This window comes from Mustela nivalis, assembly GCF_964662115.1.
Source record: "Mustela nivalis genome assembly, chromosome: 15".
NCBI classification, from domain to species: domain Eukaryota; kingdom Metazoa; phylum Chordata; class Mammalia; order Carnivora; family Mustelidae; genus Mustela; species Mustela nivalis.
In genome coordinates this window covers 13,703,053-13,724,286 of record NC_139034.1, presented here as the reverse complement: position 1 = coordinate 13,724,286, position 21,234 = coordinate 13,703,053, and the positions used below count along the sequence as shown (strand labels likewise).

The window sequence follows — 21,234 nt, the reverse complement described above, 5'->3', positions numbered from 1 at the left end:
GGGAAGATGAGTGGGAAGGAAGAGAGCAAGAAGGAAAAAGGTAGCAGAAAGAAGCATTGATAAAATCCTTAGCAACATAAGGTTATTCTGCCTCTAAGTACGCTTGATACTTTATATACTAAACCTGATGCTCTGTTCCATAAAGTTATCAGTACTATTCTCATTCTTTATTTCATAAAGATCTTTGATTTCAATATCAGTATCAAAACCGATGAATCTTATTAACTGGATTAAGCCCTGGAGGCAATATTAGTTTCAGACTGATCTAGGTAGACCCTTTGGCTTCAATGGCATCCAATTTCTATTTTTTGAAACACTGAAGACTAAGTGATGATTATCCAGCACAGGTTCTAGAAACATAATCATGTGATAATTTCAAACAGTTTATAGAGACAAGATAATCTACTCTGCACTTATTATAAATTCAACATAATTCTCCACACCTTGGATTTCTAATTAAGGTACACAGCAGCAGGGATGGATGATGTTAATAAATTTTTCATATTTCTATATTAAAATAAATGTCTATTATATGTAGAATGAAAAATTTGTACGAATTTTTAAGGTAAAAGAGAGGACTTCAAGAAAATAGAATTCTGGAAGGGTCACATTGGACCCCTGAGGTATCAGTACATTTATTCAAATTCTTCAGCCATTATGGGTAAACATGGATAAAAAAATGATTAAAAAGTACTATTTTCTCAACCTTGACAACCCCTAAATAGATTTCTTTCCTACTGTTGTTTATAATACTTTAGCCAATTTAAAATTACTACTATAAATTTATAATCAAACACCTGAAAGACAATACACCTAAACGTGTATTTAGAATGATACAGAATTATTTTTTTAGAAACTTACTGTAAAAAGAAGATTCTGAAGCATATATATATATCAATATTCTATTTCTGAGGCTTTTACAGAAGTTTTTGAGTGAAATAGCATTATTATTGACTTGAAAAAATAGGGAAATACTAAGGTCCAAGTAGATTATTTTTTCTAATAAACCATTTTCTACTTTAAATTTTTTTGTGCCTTTAAACATGCTTATATAGAATTTTTGTTTATAATTAAATTTTGTTTAAAATTTTCAACTATACATTTGATCTATGGTACCAAAACTAAGAACATAAAACTCATAATGTGTCTAAACGTGAATCATTCAAGTATACAATTTCAGTTCTGATAAACTAATAGCAAATAGTGCTTACAGATTTGATATCTGGAACTCACTGGAAACAGTTACTCAACTTACCTGGTGCTAATCCAGCAGCAGCAGGACTTCCCATGGATGGGTGAGAGAACACTTGAGAGAAGGCAGACATATTTGACTGGGACACGTTACTCAGCCTGGAGGTTGATCCTCCTTTAGGAATAAACTCGCTTGCAGTAGGATTTGGTGTCTATTTAAAAATCAAATATAGTAAGTTAACACACTTTAAGCCCAAAAAAGACATTGAATCTACTAGGAATTATTGCACAATGATTTACTGAGTAAAATATTTTATTGAAAGGATTTACAGTGTTTTTAGTTTCTGTATTTTGGAGTGGTATAATTAAATTTCTTGAAGGAAATTTTTAAATCAAATTTGAGGATTTTAATCATTTCATTTGCAGAATTTAACCCCAGAAACATGTAAAATTTGCCTTGGCTGTCAAATATGCATCATTACCAAACTATCCTAACACATTTTAGAGAACTGGGAGGTGAGACTACCTCAAAACTGAGCAACAAGTTTCAAGTTTAAGATCTTCAAACCACTTCTAGCAGGAAAAAAGGTCAAAAGTGCCTTTCTTCCCAAAATTAATCATTTCCTTTTTTTAAGACACTTAAGACATTTCCCCAATAATATGGTGCCATGTATTTAAGTAACAGAGTAAACACAAGAAAAACATTTAAAAACAGGAAAAGGTAGGAGGAATCAAGCTATAAGAAAAACCTAACAGAGGCCCCAATGCTTTCAATGCCCTACAAATATCACATGTAACTTTTGTTGATATTTCAAGTATTTTACTATGTGATAACATAGAAAAAAATTGTCTTCACAGTTGTACTATGCCACAACATTTTATATATTCAAGTGGCATAGTACTTTAGGCTTTAAAAACTACTAAAACATTATGAGACTGCATAACAAATTCATAAATGGCCTGTATTTTGTCAACATGGAACAAATAAATATCCTCAATTTTTCTGAAATGGTGACCATTTTAAATTCTAGATGCCTAAGCAAAAATAAAGATTCAATCACTCTTAACATTAATCTTTTGAATTCAACTTTCAAATGGTCAGCCAAGGAGATAATTTAGTATGGCTCACACTTCAGCCCACATTCTATGCATACATATAAACTAAGTTTAAAATGCACTGAATCGGGGGCGCCTGGGTGGCTCAGTGGATTAAGCCACTGCCTTCGGCTGGGTCGTGATCTCAGTGTCCTGGGATCGAGCCCCACGTTGGGCTCTCTGCTCGGCTGGGGGCCTGCTTCCCCCTCTGTCTCTGCCTGCCTCTCTGCCTACTTGTGGTCTCTCTCTCTGTCAAATAAAATAAATAAAATCTTTAAGAAAAATAAATAAAATGCACTGAATCATGATGTAAAGCAGTCATTCACTTAGAAGTCTTTTAGAACCGATCATTAGAATGTAAAAATGCATTTCCACAAAGGAAGAAAATAAGATAGACTAATTCCTGTACAACCCGAGAACAGCTTCCCTAATTCAGTAAGAATACCACTCTACATTACCAAATTAGAGTTTAAGTTATTAGATTCAGAAGACTGTAAGTCAACAGGCTGACCTAAATTTAAACTCTACAACAAATGAGAGTTTACCAATTACATGCCTGCTAATGTTAAATGCAAAGTTCATAAAATGTAGAAGAAATGTTAAACTGTGCTTAATTAAAATATATTAAAGAATGAATCTCTTTAACTGTCACATCTAAGATATGAAATTCTGAAAAACAAACAAACAAACAAACAAAAAACCCAGGCCTGATCCAAAATATATTTTTCAAAGAGAAAAAAAAAAAATCCTCTTCTATCACTTTTCTGTGTGCATGTGTGTGTCTGTTTCAAACACTTCCAAATTCTAAAGTTTTCAAAAATAGTGGTATGTTCTACAAAAGTATAGTCAACTCCTTAATTTCTGGGAAAATTTCTAGAAAGGTAAGTCCATGCATTTTATTATTATACTACTCCCTAGTTCTAAGGGAACGAATGGCTACTAACAAGATCACTTCAGAGCTAAACCAATGTGTTTCAACTAATCTTAAATCTATTTTAGAAGATGAGAGTCAAGATAAAAGTAATCAGTATCTTGGTAAGAGTCCAGAGTGCCTAGAAGAGATGGAGACTTCAGGATTATAAGATTACTAAGAGCAAATTTGGACAAAGAAAATTATATGTGTAAACAAAAAAATCTTAGTAGCATATTCCTGAGAATTAGGTATTACTCATTTTCTATGTCAGTTATATCTTATATTTACTGTGAAAGTAAATATCTTATATTTAGTTTTTAAAGGATCCTACACAGGACAAAAAGAGGGAAAAGTCTATTCCACCATTCCCAAAAAAATCATATATAACCCCAGGAGCCCCTAATGAGGTCTTCAAGATGAAGATACTTCTGCTGGCTACCTGGCTTTGTTCTATCCTGTCCACCCTCACTGCCCTAACTCCCATTGTTTTGTGAAGATAAAAGCTGGAATCTTTATTATTTTTTTTTTATAGTATCATGAGACATGGAGCACCTCCACAAATTTAAGTTCATGTCCAATTGGAAATTTGTTTCTATATGTACAGTTTGTCAGAGAAAAAACATTAAGTTGTTTTTGTATGAATACAGAATGTGATTTATGCAAGAATTAACAACAAATATATATATATAAAATGTCATTTTAATAAATTATAGAGCTTCCAAATTTATTAGAAGTTATTAAAATTAATATAACCATGAAACTTTACACACTAAACTGCAACCTTTACAGATTCAACAATCAAAGATGCAACCTACCCAACAATGAATTTTAAATAAGAAGTGAAAAGAAAAGCCTAAAATCCTCTCTCCTTACTCTTTTCTGATTTAAGATGGCAAAGCATTTCCCTTGAGTGGATGGTTTAGTAGGAGTTTATTTTATTCAACTCTGAGTACTTGAGATTAGAGAAAAGGTTAATGGTTTTAACTGACAGAAAAAACAATTACAGAGGATTTAGGTACAACACAAACCAAAATCTAGGAATAACAGAGTAGGGCTATTATTAACAGGTAATACAAATTCTTATACTAACTAGCCAGATTAGAGAACTATCAGAAATATTTAAAGTAATAATTAATTATTATAATAATGAGAATATATTTTATGATACAATTAGTTAAAATAATAACTACAATTAAAAGATATATTCTTAAAATGACTTTAATTTTTTGGTTTAAATTATAAATACGGTATTTAAAGTAACAAAATAGCATAGACACACACCTTTAACATGTTAAAAAGAAAAATTCTTTTGAAAAATAAGCCAAAACTAGTTAACTAAAACCAGTATATCATATTAAAATCAAATATCTGCTCATCGGAAAGGAATTAATTTATTTTAGCTTTAGGAAGTGAAGATTACGTTTATAAAGAAGACTCAAGGACTTGGGTTGTATAAATTTTCTGTCTAACTTAAACACCTCTAAAGAGAATGGAATAAAAAGTTTTATTACTCCTGCCCTATGATTTTCATAATCCTTACATAACTATCTAGTATATGTTCCTATACTATTATATTTATTTCATATACATGTAACTATATTTATATTTATAATTTCTATTTCTATTCTAGTACTTACATTTTAAATCCTAATTTTCAGCATTTCTTAAACAGCTCTAAATGCATGTTTTAAAAAAAATCAATGTTTATTCAAGTTAAGTAAAAGACATCATTTTGGGAGAACTTATCAATAAAAATAGTTTGTGGTTCCCATACACTTAAATTTCCACTACTAACTTGCATGCCAAAAACAGCCAAGTGCTTTTTATAAACTGACACCATCCCACAACATTTAGCTATGAAATAGACTAAATCAAGAGTCCTACTCACATTTAGTTTAAAAAGCACTACTGCCATTGTTATTATACTTAAAAATAATAATTAACATTTCAATGTAGACATCTCACTCCACCAAAATGATAAAGTATTTCCTATCCGATAGGGTTGTTTTTTTTTTTTTTTAAACAAATGAAGTAATTTTCTGATGAAGTTTTCTAACTTAGGTTTAACACAATTTTATGTTTTTCTATTACATGATTCCATTTTAACTGTTACTTTTAAAGTAAAATTTAGTATTTAATACTCTGCTGGACTCCACTACAAAGAAAACACTTATTTAAGACCACAATAAATGAGTCCCAGAAATTAAGGGACTAATTTAATAAATAGTGCAACAAAATAAAAAGTAACAACCATTAGTATGTTTTTAAAATTAAGTAGAAAAACAGGAAGTTTATATTAAATGAACACAGAACACAAAGTCTTATGTAGTATTTCACTGCAAGTATGTCAAAAAGGTCTGTAAGAAGTTGTCTGAAGGTGACATATGGCTTAGAAACCACTAATGCTTTTGAGTATTGTTCAGGTTTTTAAAAAATCACATAATAAACCCATAAAACCCATTAAATACCTTCCATGGTAAAGATCCTTATAAAGAGCTCAACTTACTTTACTTGTCTTAATGGCTTAAGTTGCTATCAGTAACCTTTTTACTCTCTGAATGAAACCTGACCTGCTAATTTTTTTCTTAACAGCTTTATTTAGATATAATTGACATATGAATAAGCCACACATATTTAAAATGTAAACTTTGATAACTCTGGTCACAGGTAGACAACCAAGAAACCATTACCCAAATCAAGATAATGTATATATCCATCATGCCAAAAAGTTGCCACAAGCTTCTTTTAAATCCCTCCTTCCTATTCCTCTCTACTCCCCTACTTTGGTCTTGAGGCAACCACAGATCAGCTTTCTGCCACCATAGATTAATCTGCATTTTCTAGAATAAAATGAATGGATCTGACATACATATTTATGTGCTGGTTTCTTCCTTAGCTTCTTTCATTTGGCAACCTTAAGATTCATCCATATCACTGCCTTCCAATACTGCATTCCTTTTTTACTGATTAACAGTCAATAACATCACTATACCACAACTTGTTTATCTTTTCATCCAATGGACAAAGGTTGTTTCCAGTTTTTGGCTATTAAAAACAAAGCTGCCAAGAACACTCGTCGTACAAGTCTTTGTATGGATATATATTTAACACTGCTAAAAAATTGGTAAGCTGTTTTACAAAGTGGTTGTATTATATTTTAATATGTTCACCAGCACACTGTGAAGAGATCAAGATGTTCTAGGTACTCAGGAACGTGTGCTTTGGTCAGACTTTTATATTTGAGACTTTTTGATTGGTGTGTAGTATCTCAATGTGGCTTCATTTTGCATTTCCTAAATGACTTATTTGCCACTCTGTGTCTACTATCATGAAATGTCTGTTCACACTTTTTGGCCATTTTTGGATTTGTTTTTAATTGGAATTTGGACAGTTTGGGATAGAAGTCCTTTGTCAGATATATGATATAAAAATACTTTCTCCAGGTCTATAACCTGTCTTTTCACTGTTTTAACAGTATCTTTCAAAGAACTGGTTTATAAAATGTTTAAGAGTCATATATTTGGTGTTACACCTAAGAAACAACTGCCTAAACAAAGGTCACAGATACTATCTATTTTCTTCTGTAAGTTTTGTGGTTTCATGTTTTACATGCAGGTCTAAGTTCCACTCTGATTTAACTTTATAATCTATGAACTATGGGTCTAATATTTTTTATTTATTCTAGCACTGTTTGCTGAACAGATTGTTTTTCCTCCATGGAATGCCCTTTGCTACTTTGTTGAAAATCAGCTACCTATTTGGGATTACACAAATCTATAAATACATTTGGTAAGAATTAACATCTTAACAATAATGAGTCTCCAGATCCATGAATATGATAAATGCCTCCATTTACTTAGGTCTTCTTTAATCCTCTTAGGAATGTTTCAAAGTTTTCAATTATAGGTCCAGTAGGTCAGATTGATCGCAATTTTATATTTCTGATATTACTATAAATTATATAATTTTAAAAATTTCAATGTATTATTATTTGTTGCTAGTACATATGTACCAGTTTCCTGGCAACAAAATGCCACAAACTTGATGGCTTAAAACAACAGAAATGTATGCTCTCCCACTTTTTGGATGCCAGAAGTCCAAAATCCAGTTGTTGGTGCTTCCCTCCAGATGCCCTGAAGCAGAATCCATCCCATGCTTCTCTCCCAGCTTCTGGTAACTACCAACGTTCTCTGAGATTCCTTGGCTTGTACCACATCACTTGTTTCTGTCTCTGTCCTCATATCACCCTCTCCTGTGTATAATCTCCTTCTGCTCTTGTCTTACCAGGACACTTGCCATTGTTCTGGTCCCACTTAAATAATTCAGGAAGACATCTCCAAACCCTTAACTTAATTACATCTCTTTTTCCAAATAAGGTAGAATTTACAAATTCCAGAGATTAGGACATGAACTTATCTTTTGAGGGGCCAAATTTGGGCTGCATTTGTTCTTCTTTCTCCAGTTTAAGGTAGCACCTAAGGTCACTGACCTAAGAGCATTTCTTCTCTTCTACTATAAGCACTTAGTGCTATAAATCTCCCTCATTACTGTTTTAGCAGCATCCCACTTTTGACATGTCTTCATTTTCACTCAGTTCAAAATACTTTCTACTTTTCCTATTTCCTCTTTGACCCATGTATATAATTTAGAAGTATGTTATTTGGTTTCCAAATACTTGAAGATTCTCAAAAAATACTGATTCCTACTTTAATTACACTGTGGTCAGAGAACATATTTGTTTGACCTGAATCCTTCTATAAATTTACTGTTCCATGATCCAGAATTAGTCTAAGTCAATGTTTTATGTGCACTTAAAAAGAATATGTATTCAGTTGTTCAGGGACAAAGTGTTCCATAAATGTCAAATTGATAAAGCTGTTCAAATCTCCCATACCCTACTGTTTTGTCTCCTTCTTCCAATATTAAGGAGTACTCAAATCCCTATCACTGTTTGTCTACTTCTCCTTGCATCTCTTATTAGTCTCTGTCTCATATATTCATATTTTAACCCTGCTATTAAGTACATACACATTTAAGAATGGTACATCCATGCCCTTAAAGAACTGTTCCTTTATTTTTATTGAATAACTGTCTTTGTTCTCTAATATTCTCTGCTCTGAAACCTACTTTGTCTGATGTGAATATAGCTATCCCAGGTATAATAATATATATACATCAATGTACTATATATACAGTTGACTCTTGAATAACATGAGTTTGAACTGTGCAGTCCACTTACACAGATTTTTTTCCATACAGTACAGTACCTGTAAATGTATTTTCTCTTTTGATTTTACTATTTTCTTTTCTCTAGCTTACTTTACTGTAAGAATATAGTGTATAATACATATAACATGCAAAATGTATGTTAATCAAATGTTTATGTTATCAGTATGGCTTCCAGTCAACAGAAGCTGCCAGTCATTAAGTTTTGGGGTAGCCAAAAGCTACACAAAGTTTTTTGTTTTTTTATTTTAGTTTATTTGATGGAGAGAGTGAGTACAAGCAGGGGAAATGACAGGCAGGGAGAGAAGCAGACTCCCACTAAGCAGACAGCCCTATAGGGCTCGATCCCAGAATCCTGAGATTATGACCTGAGCCAAAGGCAGACACTTAACCAACTGAGCCACCCAGGCACCCCGTTATACAAAGATTTTCAAATGCGTGGGGGGTTATCACCCTAACTTCTACATTGTTCAAGGCCAACGGTATTACTATACCATATATATCTATATATCTATATATATATATATATATATATATACACACACACACAATGTACAGGCTGATAATAGTGTATTAGTATAAATATACTGTCATAGTATACATATGTGGTATATGATGCTAGTAATACACACACAAATCTTTTCTGACTAGTTCATGATATAACTTTAAACTTATTTTTGTCTTTATGTTTAAAGTGGTGTTTCTGTCAGTTTCATATAGTTGGATCTTGCTTTTTTAAATCCAATCTGAAAATCTCTGCCTTCTTATTGGGGCATTAAGGCTATTTACATTTAATGTGATTATTAATATGGTTAGATTCAAAACTATCTACTATCTTGCTACTTTTTTTCCTACTTGTTTTCTTTGTTCTTTGTTTCCCTTTTCCTTTTACTGCCTTTTTCTGGAATTAACTAGTTTTTAAAATTTCTTTTTATTTCTTCTCTCAGCTTATCAGCTAGAACTCTCTTGTTGTGTTATTATAGTGGCTGCCTTAGATTTTATAATATATATATTTAACTCATCACCAACTATCTTAGTCTGTTAGGGTCATGACAAAATACCATATACCGAGCGGCTTAAACAACAGAAATTTATTTTCTCACAGTTCTAGAAGGTGAGAGTCTAGAATCAAGGTGCCAGGAGAGTTGGTTTCCCCCTGAGGCCTCTCTCCTTGGCTTGCAGACAACGAAATTCTTGCTGTTCCCTCAAGGAAATGTGGACCTCTGGTATTTCTTTGTCTTCTAAGGACATCAGTCATATTGAATTAGGGCCCCGTCCTTATGACATTTAACTTTAATTATTTCCTTAAAGACCCTATTTCCAAATATGGTCATATTAAGGATTAGGGCTTAAACATATGTATTTAGGGGAGACACAATTCAGTCCCTAACACCAATTATCATCCAGTCTTAAACTACTTCACATATAGTATAGCAAGCTTACAATATCATACTTCCATTTCTCCTCCCCTAGACTTTGTACTAGTTTCATCACATATTTAAAATCTATTACATCATAAACCTAGTAAGACGATGTTACTATTTTTGCTCTAACAAGTATTTTTAAAAAAGACTTAAATAAGGGGGAAAGTTTTTTATATTTATTCATGTAGTATCTGTTTCCAGTGTTCTTCACCTCTTTGTATACATTCTGATTTCCACAGGTTTTTGTTTTCCTTCCACCTAAAATACTTCCTTTAATACCTACTGAAGTACACATCTGCTGGTGGTGAATCCTTCAATTCTTGTATGTTTTTAAAGTGTTTATTTTGTTTTAAAAGAAATATTTCAAAATAATTTAAGACTCACAACAAGTAGTCTTTGTATGTCTACTAATTTTTGATTGGTTGCCAAATATTGCTACTTTTATCTTTTTGGGTATTGGGTATTATTTTTTATATTCCTATAAAAATTTTTGAGCTTTGTTCTCCATCATAAACTGCTTAAAAAGTAGTCTGATCCTTCAGGTCTTGCTTTTAAACTTCATTAGGAAGGCCCAGGGCAGCATTTATTTTAAGACAATAATTTGGTCCCACTACTAGGCAAAAGACCTCCCATGGTACTTCATAAATCATGATGTTTTCCATGTTGGCTGGTGAGAATAGGAACTATAGCTGTCTTCTATGAACTCTGAGAATTATTTTTTATGATCTTTTTATGAATTTCTTCTTCCAGCTCAAACAGCCTCTTCACTCATACCCTCTGATCAGTACTCAGCTGACAATTCAACAGGATCTTTCCAAGTGTCTAAAGTTCCTTCTGTTTATGAACTCCCTTCTCATTAGTATTTTTTCTTGTAAACTATAACCTTCTGTTAACCTCCAATTTGGTCTCCTCAATTAAATAAATCACTAGACTCCACCTGAGTTCCGGCTCCATGCACCAGGCCTGGAAACTCCCTCCAAGCAGTAAGTTAGATTCACCTTTGTTTCCCATCTATCAGGGATGATTTCCTCCACTGTCTGATATCTAATGTCTTGAAAACTGTTATTTCATATACTGGCTCAGTTTTTTAGCTGTTTCTAGAGGGTAAGTCCAACACGCGTTCTTCCACCTTGGCCAGAAAACAGATCTAGTAGTAAATGTTTTCAAAACATAAGATATCCCTAGTTTGATCAATAAATAAAATTTTGGGGCACCTGGATGGCTCAGTGGGTTAAATAAAGCCTATGCCTTTGGCTCCGGTCATGATCCCAGGGTCCTGGGATTGAGCCCCACATGGGCTCTCTGCTCAGCAGGGAGCCTGCTTCCTCCTCTCTCTCTGCCTGCCTCTTTGCCTACTCTGCCTCTCTGCCTTTCTGTCAAATAAATAAATAAACAAATAAATAAAATTTAGCCAACTCCTCATTTTGATCAGGCTCTTACCAGTAAAGAGGTGCTCTGCAACTATCATTTTATACAATTTCTGAGCAAATCTACCACCTTCTTATTAAGTTGGTTTTTCTTTTCAAGTTTTGTTGTGCTTTTTATAGCATCTCTATCCCAAACAGATAAATTATATCACAACTAACTATTCTTCTGATAATGAAGATATATTTGAAGCATCAAATCAAGATATCTATTCTACATCCTACATATTTCTCAAATTCAACTGTTTCTACGTATGTCACCATCAGTGCCCTAGTCTACACCACCATCATCTGCTCTCAGGTTTACTGCAACATCATCCCAATGGACCAACTAGACTCCAATCTTACTCAACTCCAATCCTTCTTATATTTTTCAACCAGGGTTAAAGAGAGTAAGAGATAAAAACAGAAATAAAGAAAAGGAAGAAGAGGAGGAAAAAGAGGAAGGGGGAGGGGAAGAAAGGAAGAGAAGGGGAAGTTTTGTTTAATGACTTACTGATGAAATCCAGTTAGAATGAACAGATCAAGTTTCCACTGTTCTTGATTGAATCAAGTAAATTTTTTTTAAAAAAGGGTATGAAATGTTGATATAAATCTTAGTCTTATCTACTTTTGTTTCTAAAACCTACTCCAATCTATCAATTTTATGACTATTCTTCCTTCTTTGGAGTTAACAAGAGCCCAGTTGGGACTAATTCAAAAGATTTGTGTCCAAGGGGTGTATGTGTGTGTCTGTCTGTCTGTCTCCTGGCAAGGGCAAAGAGCAGTGAATTATTTGGGTAGGTAAAAGAGGGGATACTGATAATGAGGGGAAAAGGCAGGAATTGGCAAGCACTGTGCCTTGATAAAATGATCTATAAAGGCATAAAAAGATGAGACACAAGGACAAACAACCCCAGCCCTATTCAGAGCTATTTTTACCAGTGTTCACTGTTCATAAGTAATACAGAATAAAGAGGAACAGGATGAAATGGAAAGGAGAAGTCAAATGGCTAACGAGACCCTCCAAGTTCACATTTTTACAAGATTTTTTGGAATTTAATGGGCTCTTATTTCCCCTTATTTCAAGTATACTCAAATATGGTCCATTTTAAATTTACTATCAAAACATACTTAACTTCTGGGCTATTCAGAAACTAACCTTTTTAAGACCAGCAAAATTTCACCTTATAAGCTAAAAGTTAACATCTAAAATACCACTACTGTGAAATTAGTCTGTTTTCTGAAGCAATCTGGGCTCTGTGATAAATACACTGATACAGTAAATATGATTTCTAAATAAATCAGAATCAAATTGGTGAAGACTGTGGAAGGAAGTTGATTCTTAATACTTCTAAGAGATACACTTCAATGTTGTCTTAAACAGAAGTTCTCCTATTTATAATTTGGCTATCTTTAGAGTGAAATAGTATCAGTACATCAGAACCGACAAGTGAAAATCTATTCAAAATAAGTTTCATTTTATGATAGAGTTAAACAGAAAAACTTTCAGAAGCTCAGCTAAAAAATTATATATAACAGCTTAAAACTATGGAAACATAAATTTCCCCCCAAAAAAGTATTCATTAGTCCATCCTTTATGAAGTTTGTCATAACTAGGTAATACCCTAAACACTGTTCATGAGAGTAGTTTGATAATATGTATCAAAATAAAAAATAAGCAGCCCTAGTACTCCTAACATCTAGGAACTAGAGCTAAGGAGAAAATAATGTTACGTAGAAAAAATTAAGTTTTGCACATATTTTTTAAATTTATGATTTTTTAAAAAATAGGAAGTGACTAAAATATCTCTTGGTAGGGATTCAGTCACGTGTCATGTCGATTTTGGTACCTATAATAGTGTGTAGCCATTAAAAATCATGTGAACTGATTTATTTTTATTTACCACAGAAAGAAGCCCTGTGAGTAAAAATAAAACAGAAATTAGGCTACAATACAGCAATTATACTAAACAGCTATTTCTGTAAAAGGGTGTACTAATGCCTAAGAGAAAGGGAAGAAGGGTAAAGAGGGAAAATATATGTGCACACAAGCATATGATATAAAAGGATGTAACTGAAGATGCTCACTAAAATGTTAACAGAGATGTCATCTCTGGGTGGTAAGGAAACTGGAGTCATTTTTGCTTCCTTCTTTGTACTTCCCTATAGTATCTGAATGTTTTTCCATTAAGTACATATACTTTTTTACAAAAAAGTTCTAAGAAAGTTTAAGATATGTTCATCATAAAGCCGCTTACACAGTTCCCTTTTCTTTGCCTATTATCATCACTGAATAGCATGGTGTTACACAGGAATGCATGTAAATTATGCAATATTTAAATTGACACCAACAGAATAAAAAAGCAAAATCTGTGTACAATGGATAGAACACATTTTCAAATAAAAAACAGGTGAACTGCTTATCCTCTTCCACTTGAAAGTTATTTATGTTACCAGTTATCCAATAGCAGTAATCAGTAACAGTCACAGAAGCATTATCACCTGGCTCATTCTCGATATTCCTCTACCTATTTGCATGTCAATTATCTCAAGAAAGCTTAAATAAAATTACTCTCCCTAAAAAAAGCAGAACTATCCATTCAGGTCAGTTAATGAGTAATCCAGGACAATGAGATCATCACAGCATTCCAAAGAGGCAAGAATTACTACACAACTATAACTATTTTCTGTATCTATGCAGTTTCTAACAATAGCTATATAATAGTAAAACCCATTTGCCACATTGCACAGTAAGAGAGATTTACTTAGAGGCATTCTCTCCAACCAAGAACTCTGCCATATTCCGTTATAAGATTCAAGATATATTTAAGATTTTTCAAAGATTTTTCCATAATGATATTTTTTTACATGAAACTGTACCAAAGAAAGTTTTAAGAAACTGCACAAAGCATTAAATTTCAGGACTACCACCATGTCAAATATTTTTATCGCCAAATAATCACTAATCCAGGTTTATTCTTTCACTTATTTGAATAGCTAATACATAGAAGATATTGTGCTAGGCACTGTGCTAGGCGCTACGGAGAAGCAGCAGCTATAAAACACAGGCACTGTGTTCTAGAAGCTCACAGATGGGCATTTCACAGATATGATGTACACTGAACCTCATTTCACAATCCCAAGGGCTCAGAACACCTAGATATCAAAAAATATTAAGTATCCACAGTGTGCTGTATACTGTTAACCTTTAAGACAAGTTAGATATGCATTAATTAGAGCAATTAAAGTGCTAGGGAAAAGTGAACAACTGCTTAACGCTGACTGATTAGGTCATAAAACTATATGCTCAAAATGAATCCTAAGAGACAAGTTTGTTGAATCAAGACAGAGCAAAGGTCAAAGCAAGCAAAGCAATGTTCAAACAAAGGAAGAGGCAGAAAGAGCATGGTACTCTTCATGGTACTACAAATAGTTCAGTAGGTCTACAGAAGTTATCAGGAAAGAGATCAAGAGGTACATCCTGAATACCTTCCTGAAGGATCTGAATTTTATACTAATGACAAAGGTAAAAAACAAGATCAAATATCAGTCAGATAGTGGTTTGAAAGTTAAGAACAGAAGCAGGATACTAGATAATAACAGTCTTACAATAATAACAATCCAGATAAGAAATGAAAGTAGACCTATAACTCGTTAATATTAAAAGTGAAGACAATTTCAAAGTAGCCCAATCAACAGCACCTGGTGGCCAAAAGATGTGACAAATAAGGAAGATGGAGGAGTCCAGAAAAACTCACAACTGGGTGATACCATAATCACGACAGAGAGCAGGCATATACAGACATGTGTGAATAAAACACGTTTAAAGAAAAAGATGTGATGTTTGTTTTAGATAGAATGAATTTTCAAAGTCTTACACCACATAAATAAAGATGTTCTGAAGAAGTTAGTATTCAGAGACAATGCGAAGGACTGAGGGGATGGTTTAAAAAAAACAAAAACAAAAACAAAAAATCCTGAAAGTCAGCTATGGATGGGAGTAGCTGAAGTAATAAATATCTGCTGAGACCCCCGAGGAGCACCATGTGAAATAAATGAGAAGGGAGTGAAGGACAGAGTTCGGGAGAGTTCCTGAGGTCAAGGCAACAAACAAGAGGTCCTCAAAACAGACTAATAAGGAACAGGCTAAGAACTGAGTTCTCAGGAAGAGGAATGGTCAGCAATGTCAAATGCATTAGAGATTGAATAAGAACTGGTACTTTTGGTACTTAGGTGACCATATCAAAAAGTTTCAACATAGTGGGGAAAGTGAATGGCAAAACAATGGGAATTGAGGGATGAATTAAAGGTAAAAAAGTGGCAACAATAAGTAGCAAGCATTTCTCAAATTGTACTGCTTTCCCAAACATATTGACTCTAGAACATTTTTTTCAGATAGTATTCCTTACTCCCAGGGTCCCAGAGCAAAAGAAATTTAAACACTGCATGTTAACAAGCTAGGAGGAAGAAATCACTGTTGAGCGAGACATTATATAAAACTGAAAAGGGATAAATAATAAATTGTTAGAGGGAATAAAGACAGGTTCTGAAGCACATAATAAAGGAACAACTGTTTGTCTGAAACAGGAGGAAAAACACTAAGAAAAGTTATGAATGAAAAAGCTGTCCACAGGCTGAAAGTTACCACATGAAGCAATTCATTCTCATGCCCTTTCTCCCTCCAGTGAAGTACACAAGTCATTTACTCAAAAGTGACATGGAAGGGGTGAGTAGGTTTGAGGAGTGTTAAAGGCTTAGAATATCAGCTATAAAGGGAGAAAAGAAGTGGGCATGCCGTTTTCGCTGCACCACAGCTCTAGAACTCTTCAAAGTCCTGCGGAACACTGAGTAGATAGAGGGTTTAAGTTTCAACCTTAAAAAATTCTAAACCACTCCAGTCTAAAGCCCAAACCATCCTATCTCCTAGGGCCTACTGTTTAGAAATCACCTGAATTAACACTAAAAATCAAAAAGTCTAAAGATTGAGATATATCTGGTGAGTTTCAAAAACCTCCCTGGGATCTTAAAAGCACCAGTAACAAGCAACTAGAATTCACAGGAGAATTTGTGAGTCAAAAATCTTAATGTGAACATTCTTCTAATTAAATACTCCTTACAAGAAATGCCATTTAATCAAACCAGAAGGCGGGCAAATGTCATCAAACGAGATGCTGACAGGTATGAAACTCCTAATAAAGCCAACAGTCCAACCATTCTCATTCATTTACATCATTGCGGGGGTAAGCTAAAACAACAGTAACACTATTGATTCATGATCTATAACCCATTATTTCCAAAAGTCTGAGACAAAATGAACAGAAATTTATTTAACATGTCATTATCTCTCGGCAAATCTTAACCTGCAATACCCTGAGAAGTTCACACAGCCATGTACCTCCCATCCTTTTATTCCTGCTGACACCTAATTTTTGGGGGGTGAGGGTCATTGGGGAGGGTATGGGTTATGGTGAGTACTGTGAAATGTATAAGCCTGACAATTCACAGACTTGTATCCCTGGGGCAAATAATACATTATATGTTAATAAAAATAATTTTTTAAAAAAGACTTATTTATTTGAGAGAAGGAAAGAAAGAGCACATGCGTGCAGGGGTAGGAGCAGAGGGAGAAAAAAAGATCCACAAGCAGAATCTGCTGAGAGCAGGGGCCAACACAGTGCTTGATGGAGATCACAACTCCAGCCAAAATCAAGAGTCGGATGCTTAACTGACTGAACCATTCTGGCACCCCTTAACACTAAGTCTTATGGGAAAGGTGAGAGCACACTGTTATGCCTTCTTTTTTTTTTTTTTTTTTTTAATTTATTTGACAGAGATCACAAGTACGCAGAGAGGCAGGCAGAGAGAGAGGAGGAAGCAAGCTCCCCACTGAGCAGAGAGCCCGATGCAGGACTCAATCCCAGGACCCTGAGATCATGACCTGCGCCAAAAGCAGAGGCTTAACCAACTGAGCCACCTAGGCGCCCCTGTTAAGCCTTTCTTTTAAAAAAAAAAAAAAAAAAAGGCATTTTTAAACAAATTTTTAAAAATATTCAAGAGAGTTGGCATTAAAATGTGAGCCCCTAAAAGACAATTAATGTTACTGCCTCTTTCTCTATATATACATATAATATACACACCATGCCACATACATCTGAATATAACTGATGGCATCCTATGTAAATATAAACGGAGACCGAGTTTAGGAGTGAAACTGACGGAATAAGGTGAAACTGACGGAATGGAAATTTATTTCGTATCTACTATGTGCCTGGAAATTTGAATCCTCACAATTCTGTAAGGTAAGTGCTAAAATATTTCAATCCTAAACAATGGTATCTGAACTATATAATCACAGAACAAATCAAAAATCTGGAAACTGACATATAGATTGGTCAGGCAGAGAAATGGATAAATAAACAACCTAGGCAAAGACCAAAGAATGATAAAGCGAATTTACACTTAAGTAAAATAAAGTACTACTGATATGGAGTCTCGGGTGACCTTCCACCTACCATCTGCTTGGTGTTTGGGCTAAGATGATGAGAAAAACATAAACTGGAGAAGCCCTGTGACTTAACAATGTCAATAAGTAATTAAGACTACTACCAGGATAAGAAGATTAGAAAATATCAAGAACACTTAAACAATGATAAACTTTCATGAGTTTAAAAAAAAAAAGAAGAAGATTCTCTAACATTTAAAAAGAAATCACTATCCTCTGTTCTAAATCAACTGTGATAATAAAACTAAGCAATAGTAATATGGTAGCTATAAATCCCAGAACAATTTTTAAACACAGAAAAATACTGGAATAAATTACCACAAATTATATACACTGCCTAATAAAAGGAAATTAAACAGTAACATTTAGAGACAGAATACATTAAGGGTACAAAAACAGTAATAAATACATGCTCAGTCTCAAATATTTATAGTCCAATGGGAAAAAGCAGCAAACAGGTAAAGAAATAATATAAAACAATGAAATAACTCTTAAACAACACCAGGTATTACAGAAATGGTTAAAAAAAATTCTTTCAGGCAAGTATTTACAATGAAGGTAGTATGTGAATTAACTCTTAAAGGAAAAGGAGGAAAGTTTGTTTTTTTTTTTTTTTAGGCTCGGTTAACAACCGTACAAAGATGCAAAGATACAGAGATCTGACAATGTATTTCATATTATATGAGGTATGAAAGATTCCATTTGATTAGAATTTAGTATGTATGGACAGTAAGAGAGAGAGCCCTAGATAAGTAAAACACACCCAAAGGGATTTGACAAAAATTATACAGAAAATACCCTTAGGGTGGAAATTATGTCAGTAGTGTTAAAAAAGGAAAGAAGAGGAAGATACTGCAGAATTTTAAGGAATAGGGATTAGAGGCAGACAACACAGCAGAAAAATAGGTTTAGAATTAAACAGGGCTAGGCTAGAATCCTAGCTCTATCGCTTATTAACAATAAGGTCTGGGCCACCTGGCTGTCTCAGTCAGTGGAGCATGTGACTCTTGACCTCAGAGTGATGAGTCTGAGCCGCACACTCGGTGTAGACATTACTTTAAAAATAAAATCTTAAAAAAAAAAATAAAGCTTTTCTAAATTGCAACTTATGTTATTTGTCAAAAGAGGATAATATGTCATTACTGTGGCAAAGCCTTAATATGATGGCAAATAAACTGTCCAATGTACTATCTTTCAATTAGTCAAAACTTCAATAGTTTCCTTCTTATAATAAATGGTAGAATGTGAGATGATAGGGGAGAAGTTAAGATACATAAGCCTCAGTGACTGGACTGGGAAGATGACGAAGTCATTAAAGAAGAACTACAAAAGAAACTGTAGATTTTGAAAATAGAAAAATGCCTGTTTTAGACAAGCCAAATTTGCAGTGACAGCGGGATACATATCAACATGCAAAGATATCAAAAAGCACAAAAAAATAAGAGTCTTGAACTCAGAAGAAGACTACCCTAATAGAAATAAAATTTTAGGTCTTAGGCATACAAGGGAAAGCAAAGAATGAGTGCACCAAGAACAGGAGCTCACAAGGAGCTGGGGTAAAACAAAAAGTCATGACTGAAAAAAGGAAAGTTTCAAAAATAGGTGGCCAGCAGTTTTAAGCACTAGATAAAACACTCTATTTGGTAATTAAGGAGCTCTCTGACAAATTTTGAGAGCAATTTCAGCAAAAAAAATTTTTTAACATTTTTATGTATTTACTTGAGAAAGAGAGAAGAGAGAATGAGCAGGGTGGGGAGAGGGCAGAGAGAGGGGGAGGAGAAGCAGGCCCCCTGCCGAGCAAGGAGCCCTATATGGGGTTTGATCCCAGGACCCCAAGATCATGACCATAGCCAAAGGTAGACCCTTAACTGACCGAACCACCCAGGAGTCCCAATGTTAGCAAAATTTTGATGACGCCAAACTGTAGACACTGAAGGCATAAATGGGTGGTAAAGAAATCAGAGAAAAGAAAGATCTATTCCAAGGGTTCTCAAGTGGGAACTCCACAAAGAGAATGGAAACTGGATGAACATTATCAATATTTCAAAGAGCCATATGAAAAAAAATTTAGCCTTCACCACAATATGAAAAACTAAGGAAAATAATAAATATATTTGATTCTTTAATTAGCACATTTTATATATATACACATGTATTTTTATATGTATGTTTTAAATGAAAGCATGAATCACTGTCTTACAAATGTGTAAACAGGCTCTCTCATATGAGATCCTTAATGGAAAAGAAAAAAGTATACATATATATATATATATATGTATATATATGTATATATGTATGTGTGTATATATATATATATATATATACACACACACACACACACACACATACTAAAAGGGGATCATGGGGCTCTTGAAAGAAATCCAATAATAATTGCAGAATAAATGCAATTATGAATGATTCATGTGGAAACCTTCAGAGAAAAGTTTCTGTAGCTCATTTTGGTATAAGGGTTTTGATGGTTATCTTTTGTTTTCAAAACTGGAAAAACTTCTAAAGATGGTAGCTTAACACTAAGAAATCAATGTAAAGAAATGTTTCCAGTTCCAGAAAGAAAGGTAATTAAAGGTCACTGAGAATCAGATGGAATCACGAGGAAAAAGGACTGACCTTAACCAATCCTGCTGTTATGCATAAGTTACAATCCATGGATAGAAAATATGTATTCACTCTCATCCAAAAACAAGTTGTCCTATAGAAGTTCAGTTAACCAGTTAGATAATTAAGCTAACCACAGCTGTAGTTCAATAGAGGGTATATCACATAAAGATTAAGAGAATTTAAAGTCTGACAAACACGGGTTAAAATGTCTGCTCCTCTATTTACTACTACTATTTAACCTTAATGTTACTTAGCTTCTCTGAAGAAGTTTCTTCATTTAATAGTAATATTCCTCTCATGAGCTATTTGAAAGACCAGAAGAGACAATATATGTAAAAAGCTTAGCACAGTGCCTGGCATAAGGTAATCATTTAAGAAACACAGCTATAATTACTAAAACAAAGTACAAATAAACATTTCTCTGACCTTAGGATTGAGAAGGCCTAAGATTTAAAAGAAAGGAAACAAATGAAGCAGGAAAGATTAATAGACCGAGCTACTCATATTTTTTAAACTCTATAAAATTTTTGTGGACAGATATGTTAAAAGGCATCATACAAAACTAAAAAAAAATAAAATAAAAAGGTAAAGACTTGATTCACACGAATTAGTTTCCTTACACATCAAAAAGATAAAAACCCCAGTTTAAAAAAATTAAAAAAGGTACTGACATACTCCTTGCACTGCATAAACAACACAAGGTATCCACAGTTTAGGAATCCACAAACACAATAATGGACAACAGATGAGCATTTTTCAATATTTCAACATGTGACTGATACTGCAAGGTGATACTGTCTTTCCAATATCAGACCAAGCTACTGAAGTGTTCCTTATGTCCTTAAAGGAAAAGAACTA

General features: G+C 33.6%; 1 protein-coding gene across 8 annotated transcripts in view; it reads right to left on the bottom strand.

The window, feature by feature from the left end:
• Positions 1-21,234, bottom strand: part of PAN3 (poly(A) specific ribonuclease subunit PAN3) — a 138,973-nt gene that overhangs the window by 71,382 nt on the left and 46,357 nt on the right. For all 8 annotated transcript variants that reach the window (XM_082700710.1, XM_082700708.1, XM_082700709.1 and 5 more), the window contains one exon: positions 1,256-1,403. In XM_082700710.1, coding sequence (XP_082556836.1) covers positions 1,256-1,403 — 148 coding nt within the window. The remainder of the gene's footprint in view (positions 1-1,255; positions 1,404-21,234) is intronic.